The sequence below is a fragment of the Astatotilapia calliptera genome, chromosome 4 (assembly GCF_964374335.1).
Source record: "Astatotilapia calliptera chromosome 4, fAstCal68.1, whole genome shotgun sequence".
Taxonomy (NCBI): domain Eukaryota; kingdom Metazoa; phylum Chordata; class Actinopteri; order Cichliformes; family Cichlidae; genus Astatotilapia; species Astatotilapia calliptera.
The window spans coordinates 9531829-9546448 of NC_137425.1; the positions used below are offsets into that span (position 1 = coordinate 9531829).

At 40.4% G+C, this 14620-nt stretch overlaps 1 protein-coding gene across 3 annotated transcripts; it reads right to left on the reverse strand.

Moving 5' to 3' along the window:
• Positions 1-1412: 1412 nt before the first annotated feature.
• Positions 1413-7541, reverse strand: kdm8 (lysine (K)-specific demethylase 8). Of its 3 annotated transcripts, none has more exons than XM_026164492.2 (8): positions 7431-7541; positions 5671-6155; positions 4764-4936; positions 3870-4002; positions 3253-3303; positions 2001-2150; positions 1809-1901; positions 1413-1724 (listed from the first exon to the last, which is right to left on the reverse strand). In XM_026164492.2, exons 2-8 carry the CDS (start codon positions 6130-6132, stop codon positions 1560-1562), a joined length of 1227 nt encoding a protein of 408 aa, XP_026020277.2. In that variant the 5' UTR covers positions 6133-6155; positions 7431-7541; the 3' UTR covers positions 1413-1559. The 3 variants fall into 3 exon arrangements, with proteins under 3 accessions (XP_026020277.2, XP_026020279.2, XP_080156328.1); XM_026164494.2 differs by lacking the exon at positions 7431-7541 and adding an exon at positions 7239-7347; XM_080300202.1 differs by lacking the exon at positions 3253-3303.
• Between the last annotated feature and the right edge of the window lie 7079 nt (positions 7542-14620).

The following is a 14620-nucleotide window of genomic DNA, read 5'->3' on the forward strand; positions in this document are numbered from 1 at the left end:
TTTAAAGTTCACAACAGTACAATTAGAAGAAGGCTGAACAAATGTGGCTTGTTTGAAAGGTTTGAAAACCCAAAGACAGCACATCTGCACAAACAGCTCAGACTAACTGTCAAACGTGGTGGTGTAGGGGTGAGGATTTGGGCTTGTTTTGCAGCCACAGTACCTGGGCACTTTGCAGTCATCGATTCATCCACGAATTCCTCTGTAGGCTGAAGTATTCTAGAGGCAAATGTGAAGCCATTTGTCTGACAGCTAAAGCTCGGCCAAAACTGGGTCATGTAACAGGACAATGATCCTACGCACAGGAGGAAATCTACAACAAAAGAAAAGAATCACGGTGCTGCAATGACCCAGTTAAAGTTCAGGCTTCAACCTGATCGAAATGCTGTGGGGGGACCTCAAGAGAGCTGTGCATAAATGAATGCCCACAAGCCACCATGTTCAAAGGAATGTTTCACATGAGTGTTTATGCTTTTTTTTTTTTTGGCAAAACCACTTTCGGAGTCAGACAGTATATAGCTTGTGTTTTCAGAAAAATATTTTAGCTTGTTGAGGCCACTTTGTTGTTTTGAACTACAATTCCTTTGTATTTTTACCCTCTTAAACTGAAGGAAAAAGTGTCTATTATATATCCTTTCCTTGAGCTACAGCGCTTTATCAAAGCATTCCCCACAACTCTTCAAGTTCACCTGTCTGACACTGCCTTGATTTCCCAAAACGCCGCTACTTCTGACTCAATCCAGATCAAACACGCACATTAGGGCAGATCTGCTTAATTTTGTCACTTCCTCACATCATAGTTGTAATAACCAGGCTTGACTGAACAGGACCTACAGGATACACGACTGTGGCTTGTCAGAGGTCTGAAATCCGCGGCTCCCTTTGTTGTCAGGTTTTGCGTTTCTGGTGCCAAACAAGAGTTGTGCTGTCAAAGTACTTTACCAATGAGATGGTTTTAATTTCAAAGTCTGTGTATGCCCAGGGGATTAATTCATTTAATTTATTAATTTTCATCTGTGACCTGCTTCATTAGCTCAGGCTGTCAGTTTAACCAGAGAGCTGTGTTTATTACCACATTTCTGTACCTGTAGCTCACTTGGTTATTAAATTTGAAGACTTGCCTCATTTCGATGAATTATGGAAATCACACATCTGAGAATATTTGTGGGAATAAGGTTGAGAACACAATTAAATAAGCCAATTTGAAAAGAGAAACATACCCTATCAAATTAGATGACTAACAACCCTCTGTAAATTATATGCAGAATGAAATGAGCAGAAACACTTTTAACTGCTCATTTGTTGTTTTCTGTGGCTGCCGGTCGGTTTCCACATAATAGATGTTGCAATCATCAGCAGCACAATTAAAGTAATCATTGAGCAATGTGTGTGCATAGTTCATGGATCAAAGGTTTTTGTAATCAGAGGTCGTCCTAATACTTTTATTAGCCTCACATTAGTTAAAAGCTCTCCAGTGACCTTCTTCAACAGCAGGAGAAATCAGGCTGAACTAGTTTCATTACACACATGCTATATGGTTTTTTATTTGGAAACTGCAATCACGACCACCAGAAGCTGACAGAGAAGCTGAGCTCTAAGGAGCGGACGTAGTGCCAGTGTCGGACAGGGATGAAAAGAACGTCTCCAGGCTGTAACACGCATTCGAGATACGGAGCTCTGGCAAACTCCGGGAAGCGCTCGGCATCTGGATTTTCCACCTGCACCTAGACGGAAGAAGTCAGAAATTGGAAATACTGCATACATTTGCACGTCCGACATGTGCTATCTCCATGGACTGTCAATCCTACCTGACTGGTATTGTGAAGCAGCTGTGATTGATGAGGGTACAGCTTGCCTGTGTCCTCGGGGGAATATAGGCGAATGTATTTGCTTCCCACTACCTGTATATACAGAGGGAATCCCATGTGGTAAGGAAACTGTTATCACATGATCAACCTTTGACATTAATTTAATTCATAAAGCATTACAGTTAACAGCACCTGCGCCAGAAAGTTCTGTTGAGGATCTTGGTGAAGAGGAGAGACTGTACCCCCGGGACCAAACCACGCATTCACAGTAATATCCTCTTCGTCGCCTTCACCAAGACAGCAATAATCAGGGAGGCGGATATCATCCTTGAGCTCTGGTATCTAAGGTATAATCAAACAGTAATAGGGCATTTAAGACTAATTTTACTTACTAAATAGTATCTTTTTTTCTCATGAGAACTTTGCCAACATTTCCTGGCAAGTAAAAAGAATTGCTAATTATTTTTCCACCTTCTGCCATGCAAACTAAAAAAAATGCATGACTTCTTTTTGTCAGTATATCCACCATAGTTTTCCAACTGAAAAATATTCATAAATACTTGATGGATTTCCATGAAAACTGGCACAGATATTCTGCCATAAGGTTGGTTTTTACTTAACTATTACTGATGAGCTCCCGTACAGCCTCAGAGAGTCACCCGAATGTCTGCAAACAGTCTGTTTATTTATTGGAATTTTCAGTCTCATTACAGCCCAGAGATATTTATCAGCCTGATAAATATCAGTCACAGATTGGCCTCCCCAAAGCCTGGACCTCAATATTACTGAAACAGTGTAGGATCATCCTAACAGGGAATTAAACAAAAGGCAGCCGACATCCAAAGAAGAGCCTTGAACGTCCTTAAGAAGCCTGGAGAACTGTTCATGAAGACTACTTAAAGGAATTACAAGAAAGCTTGCCTAAGACCGTTCACACTGTGCCACATATTCACTTTCAAGCTCATCAGAATTGTATAATCTCGGTTTTTGCCTTTTACCTTGTATTCCCATGTATGTTTGCAGATGTTTCAACAAATCACTGCACAGACTTTGTATTTTCCAAGTGATATATAAAGAAATCAAAGCTTTTGCACATCAAAAATAAATGTTTCATTTAGAAACATGGCACTATAAAATCCCCAAGAAATGTAAAAAAATATAGATGCTGTGTGAAAATCGGTCTAAATGGTGACTCTGTGGCTGTGATCCTTCTAATCTAATCATAGAGTCCAAAAAATTGATCTTAATTATCCAGCCCTGATGTTGAAATTACTGCTAAAAAATACCACTAATGTTAAAAGCAATCTTGTGTTAGTATGACAGCTAGAAAAAGAGTCCCGTTCTTTATAGTGCTGAAAATGTCATTTTTAAAGAAGTAAGTGTTAAACTGACAAAATTATTCACTTTTATTTTGGTGTTTCAAAACTAAAAATCTGAACTCTACCTGGTCAAAAAGCTGGTGCTGAGCCAAATAACCCAAAGCTTTCACTCCATCCTGTTCAATGTTGATACACAAAACAAACAACAAAAGCCCAGATATCATGTTAGAAATCCCAAGGTCTTCTCTTTCTCTCATTCACATAAATCGGCAGTCCCCCACCTCCGGGCCACAGACCGGTACCGGGCTGCGAGGGTTGCGTCTTGGGTGTGAAATTTATGGTTTCCAGGGTTCTTATTGTTTACTCTGTTTCCCTGGGTCTTTTTCCTGTGTTGTAGTTGTGTGTCTTATTTTGAAAGAAATATTTACGTGTTACCATAGCGACCAGAGAGCATTAAGGGGCAGAGGGGAGCGTGTTACTCTCAATGTTGTTGGCGCATTTCAGGAGGACGCTGCTAATAAAGTTACACAATTACACAGTGAATTTGAGTTAGTGTTATATTTACAAAATACTGCAGTTTTTGTCTTGGTTGTATCATTTTATTTTGTTGCATTTAGCCGCGACACCTTCAAGCCGGTCCATGAAAATATTGTCTGACATTAAACCGGTCTGTGGTGCAAAAAAGGTTGGGGACCACTGATATAAATAATGTGATTTAAAGACTTGCTCAAGATGCACTTACTTTATTCAAAACATATCTATCAATGAATTCATTGACCGTGAGCAGCGTTTGTGACCAATCCTCATCAGTGTACCTGGATCCCACCTCAACAGGAACAGTCCGGCAGCCGGCCACAGACCTCAGGTATTCTATGCTTTGCAAGAGGGAGACAGTTACTTGAGTGAGTCACACATAAATGTGGCGATCCTGGTTTCAAGCGATGCTTCAAAACATCTTATATATAAGCACGTCAGGATGTGACTGAGGTGCCAGAAGCTGTATGTCAGATGCCAGAGTGAATAGGCTGCTGTCAGGAGTGAGCAATGAGAGGGAGGACAGTGAAGGATATTATTAAATTGAAAGAAAGTTATATCAGACGCTGGTGTCAGACTTGAGAGTCAGGAATCACATATGCAGAGATGAGTAAACAGACCTGTTGTCCCTATTTGTTCACATAGTTAAGGAAATGACAGATAGATATCAAAGTGATACACACTGCATACTACATGTCAGCTGCCTCTCTGTACCAAAGTCCTTCAGGTTTTCTGTCCTCTCAGCTTGATAAGTGCACTCTGCTGCTGCCGCAAGTGTAAAATAGTCTGATTACAAGGCTGGACTGGATGTAAGTGCTGCATTTAACCAAGGTGGAGGAGCGCAAACATGGTAATACTGTGAAGCTTATTGTCACAGACAGAATGTACAATTTTGAGAGTGGTTTACAAATCGACTTTAACCTTTTCAGTGCATGATTGAGATTAGCATACTAATGAGAGTAAATTGGTTCATAGTTGGGGGAAACAGCTGGCTGAGGTCATCCGGACAAAAATATGCAAACCACAATGATTGATAATAGCCAATTAATTAATACAAATAGCAATCATGAACTGAACAACAATACATTCTGTACAAACAAACCTCCAGGGGTGTTTGTTGAAAGCAGGCCAATGGTCGATGATTCCTTCTAAAATCACCGGTTTGAGGGGGAGCAGGAAGTTTGTTTTGAAACTTTCCAGTGAAGGACACTTTATCCTGAGAACCGCCGACTCTTCTTTGATTGCAGAGACAAGCGGGCTTTCAATCTTTATTCTCTGGAAATGATTTCAAAATGAAAAAAAAAAAAAATCAATTCAACCTTTAGAGGAAAACGATAAGAAAAACAAGTCCTTGATTATATCTCACATATGTGAGTAAACAACTATCAATTAAGTCTTCTCTGGGTTCCAGCTTATACTGATTTCAGTGTTCTTTTGTACTGTAAGTGTGGCAGGCAATTTAATCATAGTATGACTTTAAGCTTCTGGGAAATGTGGTGCTACTTTCTACCATTTCCTTGCCCTGATTAACCAAGAACAAATTAAAGACAACATTTCTAAATACTTGTTAGTTGCAGCCCCATTCCCCACTGTGCAGCTCGTGACAGATGGGTAGACTATTTCAACAGCTTTTTTAAGATGATAGCTTTTAAAAGGGGAAAAAAAGCACGAAAAATCCTGCCAGCCCTGCACTAAACTCTCCATCTCTATTTAGATGGTGTCTAAACAAAGTGACCTGACATTTGAAAAGTTGCTGCACTTAATCTTCAGTGACATCTGATGGAGTGCAACAAAATGAAGGTCACAGAGGAATTTCTTTTCCAAGCGTCCAGAAGATTTACTCTGAAATGTCCCCATCAGTCACTATTAGTTCGAACTCTGAATCAGGTTGAATGAAATGTACAAGAATGTTTTCTCACAAGTAGAACTATCAGTTAGTAATTACTAAATAAACTAAAGGACTGACAGAAAATTGTGCATTTCAGATGAAAGAAAAAAAAATCGCTGACCTTGACCTCAGCATGTTCACTCTCATCCTCTTCTTTAGTAGAGCTCAATGTCCTTACGTGACTTTGCAGAATCCGAACAATAACCTGAAGTATATCACCCATGATGGCCGCGCCCATGATTAGACCCATGTCACAAGTCCGAACAGCCTCCAGGATCTTGTCTTCGGAAGGACTTTCACAACACAGTGCCGCCACTTTGAAGAGGCAGCCATATGAGTAAACGCGCCTCCACTCCTTGTCCACATGCCGCCATGTTCCGGTGTTGAGCTTCTCCCATGAAATGTCCAAAATAATCTGAGCATTAAGCAACCGGCTGGAACTTGTGATGTCTCCGTACAACTGCTTCCTGGACTGTTGCAGCATTTCCACCACACTCAGCTCCACTTTGTCACTGAATTTCAGTGGAAACTGGTCTTCATTAGCAGGCAGTACTGGAGAGATTTTTGACCACAGCGATGCCATTGACAAGAAGGTCGTTACTTTTACTGTGAAATGAACAATGAAAGTGAGTCAGGGTTAACAGTGAAGTGTCAACTCAAGTTTTTATAATGAAGCACTTAGAAGTTAAATTTGCTCAGATTTAGGCTCACTTTCACCAATTCACTGACTCTTCTTTTTTTAAAGGGGAGGGATGTAATTTAATGACTCCTTATGTATTTAGCTGGTTATTGAGCCCACCAACTGTTAAAACAGCCTGCCATTGTCGCACAAATACACAGTACGCTTGTTCAGCCTCTTTGGTGCTGTGAAACAGATGTATACAACTAATTACTAAACTGGCAACAACAGAACACAGGTGAGGGCATCCTGAGCCAGAACCGGGGGGGCGAGACACATGCATGAAAACAACACTTTTGCCGCATTGTTGCTGGAGCCGCCAACTCCGCCTCCATGTGACTCCATCAGCGTTTGGATGGTCTGTGTTGCTGGAGATGATGCCAAAGCAGGAGGCAGCCAACTCCGAGGGCCTGATTCATTTTAGTACAGAAACGCAGCCCTGTGAACTCAGAGGCAGACTGGACTAAACAAAGAAAGCATTTGATATGCCACATGCCTAAGCCATCCACGACCCTGGAGTGCACTCCAACTGATTTTTACACAGTCACATGGGCTGTGCAGCAAACCCAAAAATCCAATGGAAACCCCAACGACTTAGGATATTTGGGGAATTACAGTCCCTTCAGTGAGATTTCATTATGGAAGTCATCAAAGTATGAGCAAAGAGTGAACTTTATCTCATTCATTTTTTTTCTTTATGCAGCAGCGGGAGAAAGCCAATTATATTTTTCGTTAAAGCCTCGGAGATTAGACTCACGCAGTGCAATTCACTCTATGCTCAATTTTATCCCAAAATCTCACAAGAAACAAAGATGTAACATGAACGCAAGGCTGTAGCTTTAGAACGTGGCTACTTACACATACACACAGAGAGATATATATTTTCCTATAAATATAAATGTTCCTATTTTTTGCTACTAAAGCTTGCCGGGAATTTCCCATTTAAAGCTATGACGCAACGCACTTAATACCTGAAACAGGTTTATGGACACAGAAATAGAGGACCAGACCTCATGAAAATATTTAGTTTTCCATATTTATCTCTTTCTTCCTTCTGTCATTCTTCGTCTCTTTCCTGTTACTAGCAGTCTGTGAATTTTGCACACTTGTGAAAAACGTTTTGGCGGCAATGTTTCACGATGACTCGTAAACACGGAGACTTAATTTAAGTTCAAATTAAATCCCTAAAATGCCACATTTACCTTTTACTAAGCCATTTACACCAATAATCCGATAATATCTGTGAAATTACGGAACAACTCCACACACACGCGCGCGCTGCTCTGACGCCTGTGGCACAACAAAAACACACCGGGAGGAAACTCGAATAGCTAAACATATTGGTTCCACGCTGCAGTGTAGATATTAAAAGCTGTATATAAAAACTGATCCCATCAAATTATTAATGACAAAATATTGCTTTTATGGTTTATTTATTTTCAAGAACTTAAGCCTTTTCTTTTCCTTCTCAAAAGGCAGAAACTGGGATTCCCTTTGTGGTCCAGTAGATGGTGGCAGCATCTGCACTTCCTCTAACCCGTGAGGTTACAGTCCCACTGCAAAGGCAGGATGGCATTGAATTAAATGGTACTTTGCTAAGTCCTTGGACTTTGCGACCCCCCCACCCTCCCCTTCTCCAAGTCAAGCTGGCGCACTGCACACCCCTGTTTGTTTGTCATGTGCTGCCAGTTTCCTGCCAAGCATACACACTCCCACGCATATCCTACTCCTACACACACATTTTTGCTCACAACCTCTCAGACTACTGGCTATTTAAAACCTGTGTCTGTCTCATTTCTGTCTTTTTAGATGATTAACCAGATGCTCTGAAGCTCAGTTAAAATGAAACAGCGCTCTGGTGACAGCACCACCTCATTTACATACAATTATAAATTTGGCTTAACAGGTGAAATGACAGAGTCCAGTCAATAGACTGTCTTGCAGTGAGACCCCAGCTCTTTTGTCACATTAAATGACAGCACACAACTATTTGTTTTTCCTCCCTTTTAATTGCTCCCACTGCTCGAAACGATTTATGTAAACACAGATATTCCAAGAAGGATGATTGATATTTATCAGCTCAAGTGAAACCATAATTGGATTTGTCTTTTTGATGTCACACAGAGATATTTGGAGGGGCAGGGCAGTTATATTGCTTTTTTAGGGGGTATGTAGCCTGAACAAGCATGATAGGAAACCTTCGGCAGGGAAGTGTAGAATCTATAAACACAGTGCACTATTATCAAATGTCAAATACTCTATGAAATTCAAATATTCTCTCAGTGCAAACTGCACAGCCGCTCTTGTATGTAAAGCAGATGGAAACAAGAGAGAGACAGCGTGGCTTTCCAGGAATCACGGGGGATTTTAAAATGTTTCAGATGTTTCTATTCATTCTCACAGTGTAAACAGCAGAATCCTCATTGCTCGATCTTTTGTTCACCTCCTGCATGGAGGTGAGAAATTACTGTGACAGCCAAAAAAGGCTTTGTGTTTATGCTTTTTAAGCTTTTCCCAAAAAAATTAAAATTAAAATTAAAATTAAAAGGACTAATTGCAAAAACAGGTAATTACAAATTTAAAAGAATAAAGAAAATCAGTATTTGAGTGCTTGACAAGATACTTGTGCACAATTGCCTAAAACAATGACCTTTTGTAATAATGTTAAAGGTTTAAAAAAAATAAAGTAATATGCCAACAAGCATCGAAGATTTAAAAAAAAAAGCCACTCAATCGGATAAGTTCCTATAGGCAATAAATATTGGACCAAACCTCAGCTCTGCTCACTATTGTGTAGGATGTCGAGGGACACAAACCTTACACTGTGGATGTGAATGATGTGTTTCTGAACCTCTGCTTGTGTGAGCAGTGAGGGTGGTCCCAGCAGGAGAGGTCGATGTATTATTCAGATGTGTCTGACTCTGGTTGTAAGACAGCACAGGGCTGAAGGTCAGAGGCCCAGCACTGTTGTTCGTCCCTGTGCTCACAGCACTGACTTCATGTGCAGGTCGTCCTTCCAACACTTCATCGACAGGGGTCAGCAACCTTTCTCTTCTTTATGTAGAAGGAAAGGCCCATGACTCTGTTCCTCCCAGGGCCTAGTTAGAGCGTGCCATTCAGAAAATATCTTGGAATTTAATTTCAAAATATTTTTTTTACACCTGATTTGAAAAGATTTCTTGATTTCAGCTAGTGAGTCCACCGATATGTAATCTAACACATACATGTCAGTAAAACCAACAGCATGTTGCTCATCCTAACAATTAAATTTAGGGCAAAGACTGTTTGTGTGGACAATGTGGAACATCTTAGCAATTTAACTTTAAAAAATTAAAACAAAATAAACAATAACTATGCAGGTCACATTGTCATTTAGCACGTTAAGGAAACATATATTTTATTTGAAACAACTTGTACAACACCTTCACTCCAAAAAGCACAAAAGGCAACTCAAGTGTGTTGTCATGGCATCGTGTGATAGTCTTAATAATCCTGTAGCAAAAAGATTTGCACGCCTGTTTCAGCATTTTTTAACCAATTATCACACACACACTGCACATTGCAATATATCTCCCCTTATGCAAAACAGAAAACAAAAAACTATAACAAAAACTATATTTCCCATTATGAAAGGTTGTGCATAAGTTAAATGCATCCTCTAGGAAGCTCAAATGAATAAATGGATGTGTCCTGTTGTGATTCAAGTTGCTAGTCTTACCAATACAATGATTATGTCATTTTGATGCTTCCAGATTGATCAGTGGCTTTCTCTGTTCCAGCATTGGCATCAAAACACACGGTAACCTGAATCTGACTACAGTTAAATGCCTTCCCTGTTTTCTTCACGTGGTTTGGGTAAAATCCAGATTTTAGAAAAGTGAATTCCCTTCAAAGCTGCCCAAAATGATATACAGTGTCTCCATATATTTGTGCAGTTCCATATAAAGGAGACATCTGGTAGCGCCACCTAACTTAACGTCTTTGAAGACCAAGCATGCTCTCCATGGCAACAACATCCCCCAATGGCAGTGGCTCTTTTAAGCAGGGCAATATACCACCGTTAGTAAAGCGTAAACCATAGAAAATGTGCTATTAACTATTTAGTTTTATTTTTTTAACACATTTTTTGGTTGCTGAATCTGGAAGCATTAAAATGACATAATCATTGTATCGGTAAGACTAGCAACCTGAACCACAACAGGACACATCCATTTATTCATTTGAGCTTCCTAGAGGATGCGTTTAACTTATGCACAACCTTTCATAATGCCCAGAGCGACATGAACCAATCACACAGATGCAAAACAAAAACAACTCCTCAGAGCACAACAGAGTCTGAACCAATTCAACAACAACCCTGTGGGCAGTTCTCGGCTTGCAGTTTCCTTGGATTTGTAGTCTTCTTTTCAAGAAACAACTGATAAGTCAAATAATTTTAGAAAGACTGCAGGAGCTCTGTTGAGGTTCAAGTCATCTTATATGATCTTCATTTGCAGATGAAGATACAGGATTTACCAAGGAAAACGACAATGTGATCTAAAGCTCCAGATCCTTTTGGTAAGACTGATTTGTAAACAACTGTTTCTGACACTTCAGTTTTTTTTGTTTTTTTTTAAAGTTAATCCACTTTTCCTAAAAAGTTAAATTATTTTATAGTGTTCTTAGTCCCTTATAACATATTTCAGCACCTAAATTTTTCTGAATTACATTACCACCAGATTTATATTATATTATCTAATATAATAACGTAATAATAATACACGTACTCTATATCCGTTTCCTCTTTTGGTCAAGTTGAATGATTTCATTTCATAAAAGTGCTCTCCAAGTAGCTTTATTTAATTCAATTTCTTTCCAAGTAAACAGTTTTAATTTTATGCCTCTGCAAGTAGGAGGCTTTCCTGATACATTGTTTGGAATCTCAGCTGTGCCCGGGTTTGTGCAGTAAACAATTAATTTGGTTTGTATTATCATAATTCCCTTTGAACCTGGGCTTGTCTCAGCAGTGGTACAACAAAAAATCTCAGCAGCAGCAGCTCAGGGTTTGCCAGCAGTCAAACAGGGCAGCAGGGCAGCATGGACCGTGACTGTCAGTAGCATATTCCCAGAGGCCGTGAGGGTAGAACCACCGAGGCACCACAGGAGGGATGTAATCACCACCATTACGCTCCAGGTGCTGCTGAAAAAAAAAGGAAGATTGAAACAAGCCTCCGGTGGTGTTGCCATGGATCAGAATCCAATTAAACACTGTTTAGCTTGACACAAACTGCCAGTCGTAGCCTGTTGACTCATGAAATTAATGTATTGTCATGGCACAAAGAAATTGTTGCCACAGAGAGTGCAGCATGACCTGAGGCAGTACCCATTTGAAGCGCTGCAGCTTCATTCTGAGGTCATGTAAATTTCATCAGGCAATTCAAGTGTCAGAGAAATCACACAATATTGCATCTGTAATTTCACAATGAGTATTTTTTTTGTCACTGCTCAGTTTTAGAGGTCACCTGTTTGCTTAACCTTGCACAGGAAAACACATCATGTCACAACTACCAAATTCAGTGTCACATTTATCCCCAAGGCAATTTATGCATACATAAAAGCTAGCAGAGGTTAAGGGTTGCTACATTCCTTGGAAACCTGGTAATGGATATTTGGAAATGCCCTGGAGAGGTAACAAATGAGAGGTGTAAAGTTAAATGTCCTGTGAAATCATCAGGAGATCTGAAACAAGCTGCCTTTACAGCCTCGGGGAGGTTTCCACAGACAATTATCTCTGGCACACCCGGCCGTCAGCTCAGTGTGACTACAGGTCAGCGTTGCAGGGCTGCTCACTTACAGATGTTCCTGGTAAGTCAGAGGCAGGGATGACAGAGCCGTCCCCTGGGTCACTGCGAAGACATGGGCTTGCCAGCTTGGCATACCTCCACAAAGCAGTGTTAGCGAAGCGCTCTTGCCCACATGCTCCAAATAGGTGCTCAGTTCCACTGGCTTTCTGTGGGACGCTAGAGTGCAGACAGTCCGTCAAAACCACTTTGGATCAAATTAATGCAACCAGGTGTGCTCCTGCAGTTGGGGCTCAGGTGACACCTGCTACTTCCCTTTAATTAGAGCTCAAACAGCTGTTTCAGGGTAGACAGAAAGGGGGAAAGTCCCCAGGTTACTCTGCTTCCTCAGTCACCACTTGATACTGGTCATGTTTGATTATTGATGGAAACTTGGGGTGATGCTTATACGCAAATCAATACCAGGCGGTGGGGAAATATACCGTTTCAACCTTTCATTGGAATAGAAAAAAATAATGACACTGAATGTGTTTGCCTGCTTGAAAAATCCCCCCCCTTTTTCAACTCTTCCCTCGGTGCATTTCTAAGAAGAGCATGGCACTTCTGGCCAAAAAGATTCACTTCTGACAAATATGACTCACTTGGTAAGCAAGGTGGAGATAAAAGTGGAAGCAGTCTTCACCTCGTTATTCTAGTACTGTGAAAAATCTTCAGTGGGCTGCAAGCTCTGAGGGTAGTTTAGGTAGCTTTGATCTTTCTTGGATGCAGTAATAAGCATAGTATATATGAAGAGAAAGGGTATCATCTTGAAATATGATTTCCCTTTGGTTCTTTAACAAGGCTAAAACGAGGTGGGTGGTCACCTCCAGGGGTTCTGCAGGAAATTCTTAGCTTCTGACAAGGTGCTGGTGTAGAGCTCATACATACAACCGTAGCATCTGAACAAAGTGATATTACTCCAAATGTCTTGGAGGCCCCTGCAGCTGGAGAGCCTACGAGTCATTAGTAAAACTGCCACTGCTATGCAGCCTTTAAATCTTCAAGTCACAATGTGGATAATCTGTAAATGAGGACAACACATTTGCCTATGTTCTACAGTGCATGTCTGATGTACTGCATTTCTGAGCTACAGAGAAAAAAGACGTTAATGACACTGGTTTGATTGATTGCTCTCAGTGCATACATATGCAAATGTGAATAATATGCATTTTTAATAACAGGTTAACAATGAAGAGTTGAAGGACTGGAATGATTTCAGGAGGTTTTTGCTTTTTCTGCCCGGAAATCGTACCTCTTTTGCAGCTTTAAGCCGTTTTCTTGAACAAATACAACCTCGACTCCTTAATCTCTCCTTATTCTAGCCTGCAAATGTTCAAAGGTCAGTCCAACACAAGGAGTTCATTTACCAGCAGAGAGCAGTGTTGTGGCAGCAAAGTGCTCCTCCTTCACGGCTTAACAATTTAGTATGCAAAGAGGAAACAGAGATAGTTGCGTATGTCATGCTTTCTTTGTTGACAATTCTTGACTCCAAAGGCTTTTCATCAGGTCAGATTTATGAACGACACCCCCAACATTAGAGAGAGAGGCTGTAGAACAGAGATTAAGACTTCAAAAGCGAGTCAAGACAAAGAGGAAAAAAATAGCTATGTACACCACAGAAAACTCTCAAAATCTTTTTCATCGCTTCACGCTTTTCAACGCACAGAACAATGATTTTATTCAGGTTTATGAATATTATGGTTGACCCATGCAGTCAACAGATCATTTTCAATTGAGAACTCGTAGAATTCTGCTCATTTTCAACCGCGACTTGAATGCATCCAGTTATATTAACAAAGTATTTAATCTTTTCTGCTTTCTCCTGTTTTGCATTTGGCAAAATTAAAGTTGGAACATAAAAAACAAATTCCATCCAAAGACCAAAACTGTGATGCACAGTCGCTTATTCCTGTGTGTCTCCGTGTAAAACAGGAGAATGCTTTTTGTACCTATTACAGGTTCCAGAAACATCCCTTATCCTTTTCTTCGTGTTAGAAAAAGGTTACAGAAGATCAGAAAGGCACTCAGAATTGAAAATACATGCACTCAGAGACTCCATAACAGTGCATGCACCAAGTCAACAATGCCTTTTGGTGGTTTGTGAACAAATAAAAGTTGTGGATGTCTGACCTTGGCACACATTACCTGCTTCAACTGGGTTAGCAGTCACCTCCACTTGTGAAGAGGAGTCTATTCTTCATTTGTGCACAAGCGGAAACCTAATGCTTCGGGAGAATGCATCCACAAAGTTCTATTTCAGTATAAGGGAGGGTAAATGTTCACACTTGTTTGCAGTGAAGGGAAGAAGATGGTTAATTTTCATGGCACCTGTGACCTGCCACCGTCTCTGTCACAAACAACTGCCTCGGTAAATAAGGAGGAAGAGAGGAAAATGTATCATGGCAGATTCAGTGACAGAGCGGTGTTCTTTGTCCCAATAGTCCTGGTTGTAACTGTGTAGAAATGTTGTCACATTGTATTGATTTAGGAAAGCAGAAGTGTTGATGGATTATTTCACTTTGGGTTTGCATGCGTGAAAGAGATGCTTTATATGAGAGGAAAGCCTCCGTTTA